This window comes from Lichenostomus cassidix, chromosome 4A, assembly GCF_008360975.1.
Source record: "Lichenostomus cassidix isolate B80296 chromosome 4A, HeHo_3.0, whole genome shotgun sequence".
NCBI classification, from domain to species: domain Eukaryota; kingdom Metazoa; phylum Chordata; class Aves; order Passeriformes; family Meliphagidae; genus Lichenostomus; species Lichenostomus cassidix.
Window position 1 is genome coordinate 28,655 of NC_139485.1, and position 17,908 is coordinate 46,562.

Genomic DNA, 17,908 nt, shown 5'->3' on the forward strand with positions numbered 1-17,908 from the left:
AGCAGATAGGAAATATTTCCACCTTAGAGCCTTGGAGGCGGTTTGGATGACAGCGACAGGAGTCCGAGGCCAGCCAAAGCCCTAATTACTGGCAGCCTTTGTGTGGCAGACATCCTACAATGTTCACACTTTTAGGAGGCAGAATTGCACATTTGGCCCTGCGCACATGGTTGGGAACAATGGCTCTTTTCCACAGAAGAGGACATTTCCAGCCTTGTGCCTTGGACACGCTTTGGAAGAAGCTCTGGCAGTCCGAGTGCAGCCACAGCTCTCCTTGTTGGCAGCTTTCATCTGGGAGGAATCCTGTGATGTTCACAATTTTAAGAGGTGGAAACCCACATTTGGACCCTGGCTGCAGACAGTGGCTCTCCTCCACAGGTATGAAACATTTCCACATTCCACGTTTTCAAGTTTTTTAGTATTTTTTAACATTTCTGCCATGAATTAGGCATTTTTTGGACTGTAGCTGCATATTCAGGACCGACCCTGCATGACTACCACTATTCTGCGATTGCCTGCTTCCCCGGTGACACCAGGGGTGTCCCTAATGATACCTCATCATGTTCCCCAGACTCCTCTACCCCACCTTTTTTATTCACCCACAAAGAAGGCACAAAATGAGTGCAACTGCCCTGGACAACAGCATGTTGCTTTAATAATGCCATTTACAAGTGTATATACCCACTCCCCAAAAGGGGACCTCTATAAAAAAATAAAGGGAGGGCAGCCCCCAAAACAGTTGCAGCCCACCCCACAACCTCCTGTTCCACACACAGGCACCTACCCCACAACTCAGGGGACAGTGTGCTCAAGGACACTGTCTCATGTCCAGGTGCAGCTGTGCCCTGTTCCCCCAGTTTCTGCTGACCCCACACTCACCCCTCTGACAGCCCTCGCTTCTGCACCCACAGGGCACCCGCTGGAAAAAGGGCCATGAGCCAGCAGACACACAGCTGCCTCTCATCCCGGTGCAATCGACAGCCACAGGAGTTGCCCTCCACCCTACTTCTGCCAAGGAAGGGGAAGCAAGGAGAGCTCGGTCCTAGCAGCGAGACCTTGGGCAAGAGGAACACGGGCAGGTAAAAGGCGACCTGTGCAAAACCCGACCGACCGAGCCCCACCAAAAAACCAATGCCATTTAAAACCTCTTTGTCACGTTTCAGTGCAAATCCATTCTGACCTATCCCTGTTTCACGTGATCTTTCTTGGCATTGCTAAGCAATTTTTATTAACGGCTTTGGACCGCACATATACCGACACCAAAGTATGTTTAAATATGCTCTAAACTGGGACAAGTTTACATATTTCCTTCTGAGAGGACTGCAGGAAATTTATGCTCAGTAACACAGCCGCTCCAAATACCAGGAGTGTCTTTCCAGAGAGAAAAAAATCTAAGCAGAAAGAACTGCCTCAGTATAGATCAGAAATAAAACACTTTGTTTAAACCCTGAATGGTAACCTGAATGAGCAGGCAAACTTGAAATTTGCAGTACGTATGTCCCTTAAAAAAAAAGTTCTGGGGAAAGAACTGAAGCAAATAAATTTAAAGGTCACAATAAATTTTTTAAAATTCTCTGCCTTTTTATTGGATATAGTAGAACGGCTGGCAACACCGCCGCCCCCCCCGTGAAAAAACTCCGACAAAGCGCCCCACTAAATAATAAAACAAACTGAAACTTGAGAATAGGTACAAAATATTACCTTTTTAAAAGCCAATCTATTTCAGATAAATATTTCTTCCTTGGTAGAAAAATGCATGTAGAGCCTAACATTTACTGCATCAGACACAAATATATATATAGCACATTCCTCTACAATGGAAAAAAAATTAATTTTACATGTCAAATGCCTTGTGAGCAACATTAAAATGCAACCTGTCACAACATTTCTTCAGCTTCTCTCCCCTTCCCCAAAATCTTCTTTTCATCTATAAGCACTAGTAAATACATTCAGGGTTCCCTACATTTCATGGAGCACGTGTAAGTTACTACAGACTGATAAACACAAGCAAATCAAGAAAAATGAGGCACTAAAGCTGTTAGATATGGCTGTAGTATATAATCACAAATAGTTCAGTAACTGTTGACAATGCTTACTGATTACCCTGACTGCAGCAGTTCTAATCGTGCCGACTGGCTGCTGCCGCCTCTACCGATGCGTGCTTGCAAATAGGTAACTTGGACCTTGACCGTGTTTTATATTGGTCGTTGCTGCTTGAGAACAACTGGAGTTCAAATACGACCTTCAACCCGTTTCTGGCTCTCGGGAAGAGGTGAGCGCTCCTCTGTACAACACCGACTTCCTGTCTGCACGGGCACTCAGAATTCAAGCCTCACAATGCACACGATTAGGCAAATTAAGCATTCTAATGGCCTAAGCATACTGTAATATTAGTTTAATTCCCAAACCCATGTCTAAGTATACTGTCATATTACTTAGATGACCAAACCCAGGAAAAAATACATTCTAAAATAACTTCAATAAAGGGGATCTTCAAAGTTGAAGGTTATAAATAAACAAGATACTGACTCCCTGCAGACTCAATCAAGTCTGTCCATTCCCAAGAGGTTTTTAGTCCTACTTCATGATACATTTCATAGGATTAGTACAGGGTGGTCATATACTGATCTGTCGCTACATTATTAAAAGTTGTATGCACAGGCTTCTATCTGGCTCCCCTTTCACAAACTTGCTGGCAGAGGTCGGTTACTTCCCATAAAATTTCTTATTCAGAAGAAAGATCAGAAGATTGACGTTCACTTTTGCACTGTCGAACAGCTTCAAGATGGCAACACCTTCGTACTGCAGCTCCAGGAGATCCTGCCAAATAGTGTCTTAATGAGTGACAAATCCTCGGGAGCTTATACAGAATATAACAGACCCTCTAGTACTATAGGATCTCAAGGAATATCTATGAAAAAGCACACAGCCTAAAATAGAAAACCAAGACATTCTGCATTAAAGATCTACTCATACTGTGTAACAAAATAGTCATTCTGAGGCATTTAAGATGTCCATTATATTAAGTGGGGAGTTTTTAAAAAAATACACAAGAGAACAGAAATTCAAGACCATTCTAAGAAAGCCAAATTTCAGATCTAACCAGCTCCAGCTTTTTCTATTGCACAGTAGCCACAAACTTGTTGTAACATGTTGTTGTAACAAACTTGCCTAACTCTGTCATCTACACAAGAAACATGACAACATTCGCACCCTGATTAGCTGAAAAAGCAGCACTTTCAATCCGCACTCTGATTGGCTGAAAATGCAGCACTTTCAATCTGCATCGTGATTGGCTGAAAAAGCTGCACTTAAAGCTGAGTACAGAATTAAGTTACCTGAATGCTCAGTGACTTCCTCTGCGGTTTTTCCTTCCACTTCTCATGCTATATTTGCAATGTCATCACTGTGATAAATTACAGAAGGTATAGTTCACGAAATCGTTTAGAAAATCTATAAGTTTTAATTCTTTACTTTTGCTAAGCTCTGCTTTTTAGTTTTGCTTTAACAGAAAGAGTTCCTGTTTTAGAGCCAAACCGTTCTGCTGAAGGTTTGCAACAATTGTAACTCTTTCCGCAAGGCCGCTCAGCAGCCTTGTGTGATTCCCATGAGAGACAGTCTAACTGATATGCAAGAAAGAAACCCCCCCGAGAGCCGCGTACCCCAAACCACAACCAACCAACGTAGAGAACGACGATTCCGCGGCCAATCGAGACACCCAAGAGAATGCCAGTCAAGACCCACGAGGGGACTCAAGGGAGGGGCTAAAAAGGGCTATAAAAATTGATGGCTTGTAATCTTTGGGCGTGGTGCTGTAGGCGTAGCAGGGAGGCTCGCCGCGCCCACCCAGCGCTGTTTGGCTGACATCTGCTTGTTTTTTAATTAATGAATTCTTTAATTGGCTCTACATATCTGATTAGTTTTTGAGACCAAACTTATAACAATCACAGCCCCACTTCTCATTTGCTTTGATGAACTGGTTGAAATCTCTCTTATTCCAGATAGTGAAACCCTCTACAGCAATCAATAGGAAACATTGCACAGAGGCTCAGGATTTGTTGGTCTACAAATTTGATTCAACAGGTTTCTTTAAATTGCCTGTAACAGTTCCATCATTCCAACAGTGTTAAACCTTTTCTTTCTCTGCAGTTTAATTCAGTAGAAAAACTGTTTTTATGCTGCAGTCACTGTAGTCTCTCCATTAAAATACTGCATAGTGATAAGCACTACTTCCCTATTACCTAGTAATTTCTGATAAATTTTCAGCTAATAAATTAATCCTTCCTTCTGATATTCTCTGTATAGGATCCCTTTCTAAGAAAAAACAATGCTCAGGTGAAGCAAGCAGTGTGTATAATGGCTTTTGTTTTGTCAAAAAGGCCCCCAAAGTGCCTCACAGACACCCTCAGCCATTGTACCAGGTCACTGTCCCTCAGAAGGTCTAAAGCTATCTTGTGGTGATGATACTCAGCAGGGACACAAGTAGCATGGCTGAAGTTATGAGCTGCCAAAGTAGGTGCATTTCATGTTTTCATTAATTTCAGTAACTTTTACAAGTGGCTGGAATTAGCAAGTTTTGACAGCCATGTTGTGATTTAGCCACAGCTTACTGCACTGTACTGATTCCTGACCTCTGTGATCCTGGCGTCTCCACAGGAGCTGTTCCAGCTCCTTACTATGCAAGCAATAAATCCTGTCCTGTAATTCCGATCCCCTGCCAAAATACAGTATGTAATTACAATACCAAAATTAAGCATATCAGGCATTAGCCTGTTTAAAATTATTTAAATATACATGCTTCCTAATTATATGCCTATTCAGTGCATAGCCTCTTTTAGAGAGGGACACTATTCACTAGCAGATGAGTTTAGGAAAACTGAGCATTCAGACTCCAGGGTTCACTTCCATATGGGTGTGAAACTGAGGCACAAGATACGCATTAAATAATGTGAAATACAGCACACCCAGCTCTGCAGCCAGTCTGCAATGTCCAGTGGCCAAAGAAAGACATCACAGTCTACAGTCAATGCCAGACCAGGAGTCAGGAGAATCCTAGTGTGCTGATTTGGTGCACATTCCTCAAAGATATCCAGGTCTATGACAACCCTAATGCTAAAACTATTTTCACTCAGAACCAAAATTTGCAGTTGTGTTAACTGTGGCACATGTGAATCAGTGACCAAAAAATGTTTCCATAATGCTGTAAAACATAAAACAAGCTTTAGCTGATTTCAGTCTCACCGGAGACCCAACAATACCTGGCTTAGAAGCTTCTCTTTTTCTTCTAGTTCTTTATCATTAAGAGGTTTGCCCTCATCAGTTTTAAGCTGCTCTTGCTTTTGCGCTTGGGCCACATTTGGGACATCAGGATTATGAGGTACCTGAAAGGTTTTGCATTTTGTAAACCTTAATTAATTTTTCACAGATAATTGCTAATCGTTACTTTTCTGTTAATATAACCTAATAATTTCTTCAGTTGAACGTGATTTTATTCCATTTAAATTATTGTGAAAGGCTGGAAAAGTACATATTTTCCTACTGTTGCAGTAAACTGTCCCAGTGTGTGAATTTAAAGAATCACATAAAAGGGACTGGACCTTAAAGATGTCCTCATTTCCAGCCCCCTGCCATGGGCAGGGACATCTTTTACTCTAGACCAGGCTGCCCAAAGCCTTGTCCAACCTGGCCTTGAACACTGCCAAGGATGGGGCACCCACAGCTTCTCTGGGCAACCTGTGCCAGGGCCTCACCACCCTCACAGTGAAGAATTTCTTCCCAATATCCCATCTAAACCTGCCCTCTATCAGTTTAAAGCCATTCCCTGGTAAAAAGTACCTCTCCAGCTTTCCATTAAGCCCCCTTCAAGTACTGAAAGGCTGCAATTGGGTCGCCCCAGAGCCTTCTCTTCTCCAGACTGAACAACCCCAACTCTCAGCCTTTCCTCTTAAGAGAGGTGCGCTCCATCTCTCTAGTCAAGGAAATTCTTCCATTACCTTGTAGCCAATTGTTTTCCTGTAGTAGGGAATCTCTTTTTCCAATAGTTCAAACAAGTGAAGAGGAAAGAACTGGAAGTCCTGTACATTTGGCTGTTTTGGAGGCCGTGGAGCCTGAAACACAAAGTTTTCTTTTGACCCCCTTTCACATCCAGAATCTGCTTCCTTGTAGGAAATTATTTAAGTTTATGAGCAAAGAAAAAGCTTCATTGTTACAAAAATGCACTGTCTCAACTTGGGGAAAAAACCCCTAGTCACACTATGCAAGAGACAACAACCACCACGAAGAATTTTAAAAGTAAAAGACCACAGAGAGAAGGGGAAGAGAGGTCTTATGGGAGGAGGAGGAGGTGGGCGGGGAAAAAGTCACACATGATAAGGAAAGATAAGGAAATCACACCATCAATAAGGAAATCTTTCACAGGTCAGGAAAACTTACAGCTGCTTAGCAAGTTTCATCCTGTTCTTACTTTTTTTTTCTCACAGAAGTTTGTCTCAAGTCCTCTGGAAATTTTTTCTAAATTTAAATAGTCTCTCCACTTTATAAAAGTGAACAGAGGGGTTTTTATGACTCAAGACCAATTTGTTGCCTACAGCTTTAGCCATTTACCATGCATATTTAAACAATATATTTCTTTCTTTTTGTTAGTCAACTCACCTTGGGTGCTTTTGGTTCAGACTCGAAGAGCCTCTTTCAAGTAAGCATCCACAGCATAATCCTCCCAACACCTGCCCTCATTGTGAAATCCATTTAATGTCTTCACAAATGACTCAATCTGGAAGAACCAATCAGGTTCTGGAAGAATGGGAGTGGGGGTTTTCAAGAACATCAAGCCATGCAAGTTTGTTGCAGAACTGAACACATACTGAGCTCCTGAACTGCAGGGTAAAATGCACAGACTTAATAGACTTCTGAATATGAACTTCCATGCTCAGAGTGGGCTCAAAGCTAATTTTAATACAATTAGGGTCATACAATGCATGATGGGAGCAGGGGGAGGGGAATACATGTTGAAGGGGGAATATGTAGGAGGCAGTTCCGAAACTCTGACCTTTCTAGTATATCAGCCAATGGGGAAAGGAAGAGGGCAATGTGGTTGGGAGTTTAGCATAAAAGGAGGCTGTGTCCTCCAAAAACTCAAGAGAGACCCCAAGGAGTTATGGCCTAGTGGTTCTCTCCCTTTATTAGAATAAAGTTGCAGGACTATTGTGGGCACTGGCTATTCATAGCGTGATTTTCTGCACAACTTAAAAATGTTCTGCATGATTGGAAATAGGGCTGCTAATGTCTTTACAAAGACTTGATTGGCGAGGGTCATTAAGAAGAATGGGGTTCATGGGTCTTAATGTCTCTACGAACTTCAAGCTGCATGGGCTTGTTACAGAACCCACGCGGTTTGACCAGACAGTTTGAACTCCTGAAATTTGGGGTAACCCAGATAGTCTGAACTTCTCAACTTCGAAGGAAAATTACATGTTCAAGGGGGAGAATATGTGCGAGGTGGTTCAGGAAGGCTGTACATTCCTAGTACATCAGCCATTGGGAAGGGAAGAGGGCAACATGTGGTTGGGAGTTTAGCACAAAAGGAGGCTGCATCCTCCGAAACTAAGAGAGAGACCTCACAGGGTATATATCATTCGACTCTCTCCCTTTTTTTGAATAAAGTTGCTGGACTCCTCTGTCTCCTTTATGGACGCTAGCTTTTCATAGCGTGATTTTCTGCATGTGCACTTGGTGTAGTGTACTTTTAAACTTGAAAATAAAAGCGCTGTTGCATAGTGTAGCATCTCACTGGGAATGTTTTAATAAAAGCAAATGTACATTTATTTTTATATTTTTTTTAATGTAGCACCATAGGACTCTCTTTTAAATTTAAATATTTTGCCAAGATGGCACCACTGTTTATCACTAGGTACTGTTAAAGCTCTACTTAGGTTCCCTCTTTCAGAGAAGGGGGGAATCTAAGATTTACAGGTTAACCAGAGCCCCTTGCTCCAGCAGCCTGGCTTTCGGAAGACTTTGGCCTACCCGAGCACTGGCCCTGCCACCCCTCTTGCAGTTCCATCCCTGGAGCTTCTAGGTGGTACAGAACATGCGTCACCTCAGTAAAGCTGCTAGTGCAGTGCCATAATTGTGGCCAGCGGTTGGCTGTCAGTGGGGCCATCATTTGGGGCCGTTAACAGGGTCATCATTGGGGCTGTCACTGGGGCCATGATTTGGGGCCATTTCTGGGGCTGTCAGCAGGGCCTGGCCTGGGCAGTTGCTGCCACCAGCTCCTCATAGCCATTGAAGATCCAGGACATAGCATCCTCAATTCTGTAACTGCACTGGTCGCTCAGTGCTCGGGCTGCATCCCTTCCACAATAAAATTCAGAGCTACCTTGGTGTCTCCTGGCTCGGGGCTCCAGCCCTGGAGCTGTTGAAGCCCAGCAGGCTCACTCTGCTCCTCAGCAGGAAGGGGGCTGGCGGTAGGAACAGTTCTCAGGGTCGAAGGGAGATGTTGTCCCAAAATAGGTTCTTGTTGTGCAGGAGGTAAATCCACTCACAGTTGAGGTATTTGATTTATTTACAGTTCTGTGCAAAAAGGGGTGGCTGGATGGCAAATCCTCAAAGCCAGCACAACAACTACCAAAACTTTTCACTACTTATACATTCCAGAAAATATTTACATATTGCACATTTTGAAACAGTATCTTCAGTTCTTGCTCCCGCTCCCCTGCTCTGCTCTCCTGTCACTGCGCCGGCAGGGGGCGCGGGTGAGTCTCGAGCGCTCGGCGGCAGCGCTCGGCCTCGCCCCGAACTCCAACTCCCAGCAGGCAGCGGGGCGCGCCCCCGGAAGCGGAACGAGCTGTTCGTTCCTCGGTAGTTGCTGACGGAGCTCTAGGGAACGCGACGGGCTGGCGGGGCGGTGAGTGGCGGGGCGGTGAGTGGGTGGCTGCTGCGCCTTCTCCTCCTGCGGGTACTGCGCGGGGAGCGCGGCGAGGCCGGAGCTGCTCAGGGCGATGTGGCGCCGCGCCCTACATCGGGCTGTCCCCAGCCGGGGAGCTGGCCTGCGGCGGAGCTCCTGAAGAGGTGGTGTCTGGCCCATGAGACTACTCGCGCGCAGCTCTCTGCCAGTGGGAAAGGCAGCGCCTCGCCGCTTTACTCAGAGCAGCCCTAGAGGCCTTTTCAGTTGCAGTCTGTTTCGTACTTAAAAAGCGGGAGTTGGCCGCTGGGCTCCGTACCGAGTCGGGCAAATAGCAAGAAAAGCGTCATTTTGGCCATGTACAAGACTCATGAAATTCTAAATCCACATTGAAACAATTTAATGTCTTAATTTTTCAGATTTCCCTAGAAACCTTATTCGTAGAAGTGCTTCCTACCCCCACTAGCTGAGTACTTTTGAAAATTTAAGTAGTCATCTTTAGTTTTGCTACTTTTGAATGATGCTGGGGCTTCTGTCAGTTATATAGAAATTTGAACCTAAAGCACGAGGTTTGATTCTCTAGTTTTAAGTATTCATCTCATTACAGGCTGTTCTCACATAATGCTGCAAAGTCGTATGCACTTTTTTGTAATTTGTCAGATGGTGACAGAAACGTTTTTTTTAAGTAGTGCAATATATAAGAAAGTTAAAGTTTTTTTAACTTCAGTAGCTATAAAATTCTTGCTTTTACCTAACTGGAAGTTCTTACAGGCTAATTCTAGAGATATGAAAAATCTTCCTCTTTTTGTATGTGAAGTTCTTTTATTTTTGATTAACAAAACTGCTGAAGTGACTGTATGGTAACTTTTCATGGCTATAAAATCTGATTTAAATTTTTAAGGTTTAGCATAGCATCTGGAGCTGCCCATGAAAAAATAAAAGATTGAAAGTAAGACTGACTTGTTGGAAACTAAACTTCCATTGATCCATTTTGTTCCTTTTGGACAAAGCCATATGGAGATTAGTTTATGATAGAGGGCTTTGCTGGCAGAAGAAAGGCTTCACTTTAGTAGCAGTTTTGATGATGATAAAATTAAGAGATATTTTGTGGAATGTCTGTGGATTATACTATGTCACTTCTGTCTTCTGATGCAAGTCTTTTTAACATCACTGTTAATATGCTAATGCATATCTAGATATTTTTGGGTTCACTAAGAATTTATATCACCTGAAGGGTGTAACAATGTGGGGGAAAAGGCTGTCCTAAGGACTTCATGTGCCTCCTTTTCATGTTGTTCTAGTATTCTTTAATTCTCTGGCCAGTATTTAATTTTCTGCACTGGAAGACAAGAAAGAAACAGCAGTGTCTTCATAAATTACACTGATTAATATTTTAATCAGTGCTTTCCTAATCTCACTTTGTTATGTAGCTGAACTTTCTGTTGGCTCAAAAAAGAAATGTGTTTGGATATATGAGTATCATTCATAGGCATATATCTGTTTTATAATGTAGTTTCTCTTATGACAATGATTGAAAGGAGACCAAGAGATTGGCATTCAAGATTGAAATTACTCCATAACCCCCAGCAGCTTGGTTTCAGAGTCCCATTCTGAATGTGGAAGATGGCGTTACTCACCTACCAGCTGATGCCTTAAGCTTTGGCCTGTCTTAAAATGAACAAAGGAAAAAAGCCAAGAAACCCCCTCAGGTCCTCCTCCCACATCCACTTGGAAATAATGGCCTTAGGCCAAAGATTGCTGAAGGCAACAGAACTAGAACTTAAAAAACTAATTCTGCATACATTAAATACAATTGGAGCTACTGCATAATGAAATAAGCCATGTTTTGTGCATGGATTATAAATGGCATAATGTTAAACTTGAAGATTTTGATTGTCCTCTGAGCAATTCAGTTGAGTTAAGAGCGTGCAACAGTAATGCATGAGGCTGTCATTTCAGTGAATCTGTCATTTTGCCATCGTTTTATATGATGTTTTGTAGCTCATTCTAGTCTCACAGTTTAAATTGCAGATGGAGAAGCACTTGAATTTTGTTATCCCTAGGTAAGCCATGCCTGTTTCAGCTGATGAAACTGTGGGGAGCCTGGCTGTGAGAGATACAGTCCTAACTCCAGCTGGAATTGAAGGATTACAAGGTTTGTACCAGATGCTATTTATTATAATTATAGACTTTGATCAGTGACTTCCATAGCTTCTTTCTAAAAATGTTTCACAAAATGAAGTTCAAATATCATCCAAAATTTGGGTTAAATTTTGAAAGGGACTGTGACTCATCCTGTGTTCAAGTTGGTTGTTATAAGAGAGAAGCTGTTGTGAGATGCTAAAAACTAGAAAATTCACCGAGCTATAACATTCATCCTTTCAGAAAGAAAGGGAATGGTTTTTTTTCTGAATTGAGGACAAGGTCAGATCCATTTAACAAAATGGGAATCAAAAGTACTATGCAATTCCTACATGTTACTCAGCAGCTACTAGAATGGAACTACTGGGCTTAATCTTATATTTGAGTCGGTTTTCACAACTGTGAGTTAATTCTTTCAAGCTTCATGAAAATATGTTTACTTTGAAATAGATTAGAAAGTATCTCAGTGGTAATGCTCATCCTATTTTGTAATTAGTATGTTTGACCATTCCTGGTTGCTTGCTCTAAGTTGTTATCTTTGCATTGTCTGGTAGGTAATAATTTTGCAATCATTTGAACTACATTTTTTTAGTCTGTAAGACAAAGGAAAAAGGAAGTGATTAACCTGCCAATAAATCTGAAGAAATTAATCAATAGACTGAAACAAGTGTAAAGTACCAAATTACTTGAAAATTTTCATTAATTTTTTTCAGAATTTCAAAGTGAGTTAGATGTTGAATTATATGTTGTTGGATGTATTGAAGGTAGTTTAAAATTGCTTTGGTTTGGGTAGAATCATCTACACAGAATGTAAAAGCTCGACAAGTCATATCACGAATCAGTCGAGAGGAACTGGAAGACAGATTTCTTCGTGTACGGGATGACCATATCCTACTCAAACAGTATGCAAATAAGCAAGAGGAGAAAATTAAAAGGTATGGGATTTAATATTTTTATTTTAACTCATAGTACCTTTTTGTCCCTTTAAAGCGTTACCAACAAATTAAAAATCATGCTGATTTCTCTCAGAGCACTTTTTAATGCAGTAGCAAAAATCACCCACTGAAAGTGATTTTTATATTGATTTCTAGTTGTCTGTGAGTATGTGAGATGGTTTTTGCAGTGAACCCTATTAGATCTCCGTGTACAGAGGTACACCACTGTCTACCACATCAGAGTTGGTACTTTGGGTTCCTAGCTGTGCTGGCAGAGTACAAATATAAGAGGTGTTCCGGTAATTGAAGAGCAGGCTGTAGAAGCCTAATGGTTCATCAGGAGTTTCATTCTAGAATCAAAATGATCTATACAGAAAGATTCAGCCCCTTTTTTTGGTCCCTGACTGTCCTTCAAGAAGTTGACTAGCATCTAGCCTTTTATTGGTGAGTTACCATTAAAATATCTTTATAATCGTCACTCCTTTGTTCAGTATAATAGATAACTTCAGTGAAGAATTCCCAAGTAGCATGAGGAGCACAGTACCCAGTTTGCCAAAAAGTACACAAGCAACTTGAGGCTGATTATTAAACTTAGTGTGCTAAGATTAGTGTGCTAATCTTTGCCAGCACTTACTGTGGTGGCAAACCAAGCTGGACTCCACGGAACTGTCCATAATATTACGATATTGCAGGAGGGCTGATTAATACCAAAATACTGTGACTCTGTGGTTGCGTTGTGCTAATTGTTAACAAAGTATTTCTGCATCTAAGCCAGCTTCTGGTGAGAATCTAATGAATTTATCAAAGGGTAGCTGAAAATATTGCCTATTTCATACTTTCAAGTCCAAAACATTGTTTTGTTTTGAGTCAGTGAGCCAGGGTCCAATTCACTAGCATTACATAATTTCTATCTTTTCTGTCAGGCTGTTGTCAAATACAAGATGGTAGAACAAATGAATTGTTTCATTATTCCAAATGTGAGTTCCTATTTTACTGTGCACAGAAAATACCACTCATCATCCACTTACACCACGTGGGCATGCTCATAGTCCACTTAGGTAAAATTACACACAATGTCCAAATTAGTATACCTGAATTAATATTTTAAGGCACAGAAAATAAAATACAGTGTTTGTCTAGATTTCCAGCAAAAAATCGAACTAATATTGTGGTTTGACCCTGGCTAAATGCCGGGCATCTACGACCTCTGCTCTTTCTGCTCTCTCCTGCCGCAGCTGTGCAGCGGACGGGGGAAAAAAAAAGAACTGTTAAACATAGGATTCATGAGTGGTGGGGGAATGCCAAGAAAAAAGGGCAAATAGGCTGAAAACTTGAAGTTGCAAAGTGATTTATTAACCTAAGAGTCGGAGGATAAATGAGAAGTAAAAATAACCTCTTAAGAAACTGTTTCTTCACTCACTCCCCTCCCTCTTAAGTCACCATTTCTCTGCTCACGCCCCCTCCCTCCTTCCAATCAGCAGCTTGGGTGGGGGGCAGGGCACCCGAGTCAATCTAGTCAACCTATTTCTTAGTCAACCTATTACTACAATTCTTCTGCTACAAACACTGTTTCTCAGCTCACCCCTCTCCCTCTTAAGACACTGTTTTTCTGCTCACCTCCCTCCCTCTTTCCAACCAACAACACGGGCTGGGTAAGGGTTTTTTCCTCTGGTCAGTCCATCAGGGAGAGAGGTCCTCTACTTAGCCATGGAGTCCCTCCCACGAGAGACAGTCCTCTACAAACTTCTTTGGCGTGGGTCTGATCTCATGAGCAGCAGCCACCCAATTCTGCTCTCTCTCATGAGTCTTTGTTCGCATAGTGCAGGCTTCTGAGCTGAGGCCAGGCTGTTCCATTTCGGGAGCAAGGCCTTTTTTTCCACTGGGTCTCCCACTGGATCACAGCTTCTTCCAGGCATTCACCTGCTCCTCTGGCATGGGCACCTCCCCATGGGCTGTGGGTGGATCTCTGCACCCCTGTGGACTCCATGGGTTGCAGGGGCACCACCTGCTCCCCCCATGGTCTTCACCATGGCTAGCAGAGGGTTTTCAGCTCCGGCGCCTGGAGCACTTCCTCCCCACCTTCTCCAATGACCTTGGTGTCTTTTCATGCTGTTTTTTCTTCACATACTTTCACGTCCTCCTTCTCCTCCTCTAGCTAAAATGAAGTACATGACTACTTTGTTTTCATTTTTTCTTAAATTTGTTTTTACAGAGGCATAACTAACATCTCTAATTGGCCCAAACTCGGCCAGCGGCATGTCCATCACTTTCAGAGCCATCAGAGATTGGCTGTACTGGACTTGGTGAAAAACTTCCAGATCCTTTACACAGGACACACAAGAGCCATCTTTGTGCCACTTCCCTCCCTTCAGACATTGCTTCAGGCCTACCACAACAGTTTTTGAAGGGTTTAAATTTCTTTTAGATGCTAAAGATGCCTTGCTGATGTTCTGAGTTAAGCAAAACCAACACAGCTAAATATCTTTCCTAGCATCCCTCATGTCAGAACACTTGTAACTAAAAGTTTGGAATGAATTTCCAGTAGAATGTCATTGAAAACACCAAATAAAACCCAAGCTTACAGGCAAGTAACATACCATCCTGTGACATCCTGAAGTTACCATTGATTTTTAAATTTCACTTTTGTTCTTTTAAGTAGAAGCATCTGTCCAGAAGTATGCAAAGATAAAACAAGCCTCTTTAAACAAATTGTGTCCTTATTTTTAGTTTTCTTTCTGGGCCTTCAAAAGTAGATTCCCCGTAAACTAGATACAGGTCTTGAATATACGCAGCCAATTTTGTGAACTTGAACTTGTTTGTCCCTCATCAAAGTGACTTTTATTTCTCCCTTTTTCCTCCTCTCTCTTCCTCTCTCCTCCTCTCTCCTCCTCTCCCCTCTTCTCTCTCTTCCAGATTTTTTCCATTCACTGCTAGATATTTTTCTGTTCTTGTATATTGCGTCACCTCCATGTGCTCTCTCTGCCTTTTGTTCTAGCATACCAATGTTTATCAAAACTAAAAGAAATGAAAAGTACAACTCGAGATGCCAAAGACAGAATTTTTATCATTTTAAAGATAGATGAGAGCCATATGCTCTGTATCTAATTACATTCTTCAGCTTCAGTTCCTTCTCTGAAGCACATTCATCATATTTACCCAGCATAAAACTGGATATGGTAATGGGAACTATTATGACCCTTTTTCAGGAGTACCTTCTTAATATCTTTCTTAAATATTTCCATTGATATATTTCAGGCACTTTGGAAGTGAAATATATATTTAAATCCTAAAATTATGATACTTTGAATAGTTGAATGTTTTGTGGAATTGTAGCTTTTATAATTTGACCCATCCCAAATATCCCAAGTCTGTAACTTAACAGCATGCAGAGGTTCCAATGCAAGGTCATGTGTTAAAAATTAAGGAGCCTGTGGAGCAAGTGTGTCCTTTACTAAGCTTAAATAATAAGCCTTAGGAAACTTATTTGTCAGTGTTACAAAGCAGTTTGCTGCACAGTGGTTTCACTTACCTTCAAGGAGTTCCTCACAGGCAGCAATAGTTATATTAAAACTTGGAATTTATTATCAAGGTTATATGCTGAAGTCTTCACAGTGGTTATGTTCCTTTCAACAGAATACTTTTAATGCTGACTTTTCACATTACTTTTCATTTTTTTTATTGTTTTCCCCAGAATGACCACAAAGTTAATACGGCTTATTAATGATAAAAGAAAATGTGACCAGGTTGGCTGTGGACCCAAGCGGCTGGGTCAGGCTCTGGAGCTGGAAGAAATGATTGAGCATTTGCGAGAACGAGTTCGTGAGCTTGAGAAACAAAATGAGAGCCTCCGCAACAAACTAATTTCAACTAAACAGCAGCTCCAGATTCAAGGCCATAGGCCTTGTCCGTACAGCTCTGTTCAGTCTCGTGTGAGCACTGGTCTCAAAAAAGAGAGTGAGGCAGCTGGCATGCCAGAGCACACCAAGAAGGGTATAATTCACATTTATTGAAAACAGTGATCTCTTAGATTGCTCTCGAACCATGAGGCTGAATTTCAAAACATCTTTAGTGCAGATCAGAAAATATGCTGAGCAATTATCCAAAAATAAAATGCCTAGAAAAAATCAGAATAGTTTAGTTGTCTCTAAGGTATTAAGAGACAAGAAAGCTCTACAAATAATAAGTATGGCTTTCTGTATCTACTTTGTGTTTGGCTGACTTAAAAATTATCATGGAAAGCTCATTCAAAAGTCTTAATCAGATATGAATGTTCAGTAAATACTTGCTTTATTGAATGCAACCATCTAAGAAATACCTTGATTTGAATAAAAGTAAAAAATATATATATTCTAGGCATATATATACTTACGTATACAGACACACACATGCGCGCACACACACACACATACATCACTATTACCAGTACCTTAAAATAATACTGAAAGATCAAAATTCAAAATAAGTCAAGTTAATGCAACAAAGTAGGTAAGTTTTTTGAGGCAGTTTGGAAACTGCTGGTATCATTGTACCTTGAACCTAAATTATTCCATTTTGGAGACTGAGGAATGGCCGCCCTAATGCTGTCTCTTAAAATGAAATGTGTTTGATCCCACCTCAAAACTTGAATAATTTCTTCTTGCTGAGAGTTGGATAAAAATGTGGAGAAACCATTGCTTTTGCTCTTAAAGTAATGATTCTTCCTTTATTAATTTATCACTTTTCTTCACCATGGGCTTAGGATGCTTCTAAACAACACAAGGAAATTACCTGCACAGCTTCTAAAAAATGGTCCTAATAGTTGCATGTTTGGATGATTGACAGATGGGATTTTGCAACGAAAATGCTGAGAAAAAATTATTACAAGTCCATGTTCCTGTCTAATAATACTGATATTTCTCTTCTTTGGAGACACAATCTCTCTTCTCTGTCTTTGAAAGTAAAATCTTAAAAAACACTTTCAGGACATGTTTTTAACAGTTCATGTTAACGCTACTCTGCATTGCCCATCCTTCAGATTTCACAGCAGCTATGTTGTACATACTCTGATTATTTCTTTCCATGTGATTTTGGTGTAAAAATACTTTTTATGACATCTATATAGAAGTTGCAATTGTTTGTGCTGTATAGAGATTATTGCTTTGTTAAAAGCTTTTTCATGTTGAAACATGACAAAAATTTATCTTTTTTTTTTGGTTTTCAGGAATGAGATTTCAGAGTTTAGAAGTGCGATCATCTAACCTTGTGCTCCCCAGATATGGAGAGATTCTGCTTGAGGATTCAAGGACTGAAATAACAAATTTGTATGATTTTCATATTACTTACTTTTTGGTCATTATAATTCCTAAAACTTACGGTTTTCTAGAAGAAAACAAGTATATAATTTCAGAAGTTTTCACTTCAGAAAATAAAGTGGTTGGATCTGGCAACAATAACACTGGTAACATTGCAGAAATGTTTTATAATAAGGAAAACAGGGAATCAGGGAGTTAGAATGCAAAATATAGGTACATAAGAATTTGGCTGGAAGTTAAAATTGGTCTCCAGTGGTGAGCCTCTCTTTGCTGCCTAGTTTGTTATGGGTCAAAGCTGACAAAAGCAGAATGGACCTTAGCTGCAAAATTTTTACCAATGTAAGTCCTAAAATGTTGTGACTATGTGAATATGCTTCATTGATGCATTTAAGTTTCATTTCTAGAGGCAGACAGATTTTATGGATAAATGCAAACCCCCTAGTACTGGGATAGTTATGTAAAATAATTTAGATTCACTTTTGCATTTTGAAGTTTGGTTTGTAATCCAACTGCACATTTTAACTGAACTTGAAACTAGGGAACCTTTACAACATCCTTGATGTAGAGATTGCATAAGAATAGAGAGGGGTTGTATAGGCTGAAGAAAAGGTAGTTAACATCTAATTTAAAGATACTGAGGT

The 17,908-nt window shown here is 41.0% G+C and overlaps 1 protein-coding gene and 1 long non-coding RNA gene across 3 annotated transcripts in view; one reads left to right on the forward strand and one right to left on the reverse strand.

Moving 5' to 3' along the window:
• Positions 1-1,560: 1,560 nt before the first annotated feature.
• LOC146437183 (uncharacterized) lies at positions 1,561-8,860 on the reverse strand. 2 transcript variants are annotated; one of them, XR_014852324.1, is made up of 5 exons: positions 8,375-8,860; positions 6,652-6,872; positions 5,994-6,107; positions 5,259-5,381; positions 1,561-2,820 (listed from the first exon to the last, which is right to left on the reverse strand). It is a non-coding gene; the product is annotated as an uncharacterized LOC146437183 (long non-coding RNA). The 2 variants fall into 2 exon arrangements; XR_014852323.1 differs by lacking the exon at positions 5,259-5,381.
• A 2,981-nt stretch (positions 8,861-11,841) lies between these two features.
• LOC146437184 (protein fantom-like) overlaps positions 11,842-17,908 on the forward strand; it is a 55,534-nt gene continuing 49,467 nt past the window's right edge. The window contains exons 1-3 of the mRNA XM_085060805.1: positions 11,842-11,976; positions 15,668-15,966; positions 17,177-17,276. Coding sequence (XP_084916931.1) covers positions 15,669-15,966; positions 17,177-17,276 — 398 coding nt within the window. The 5' untranslated portion in view covers positions 11,842-11,976; position 15,668. The remainder of the gene's footprint in view (positions 11,977-15,667; positions 15,967-17,176; positions 17,277-17,908) is intronic.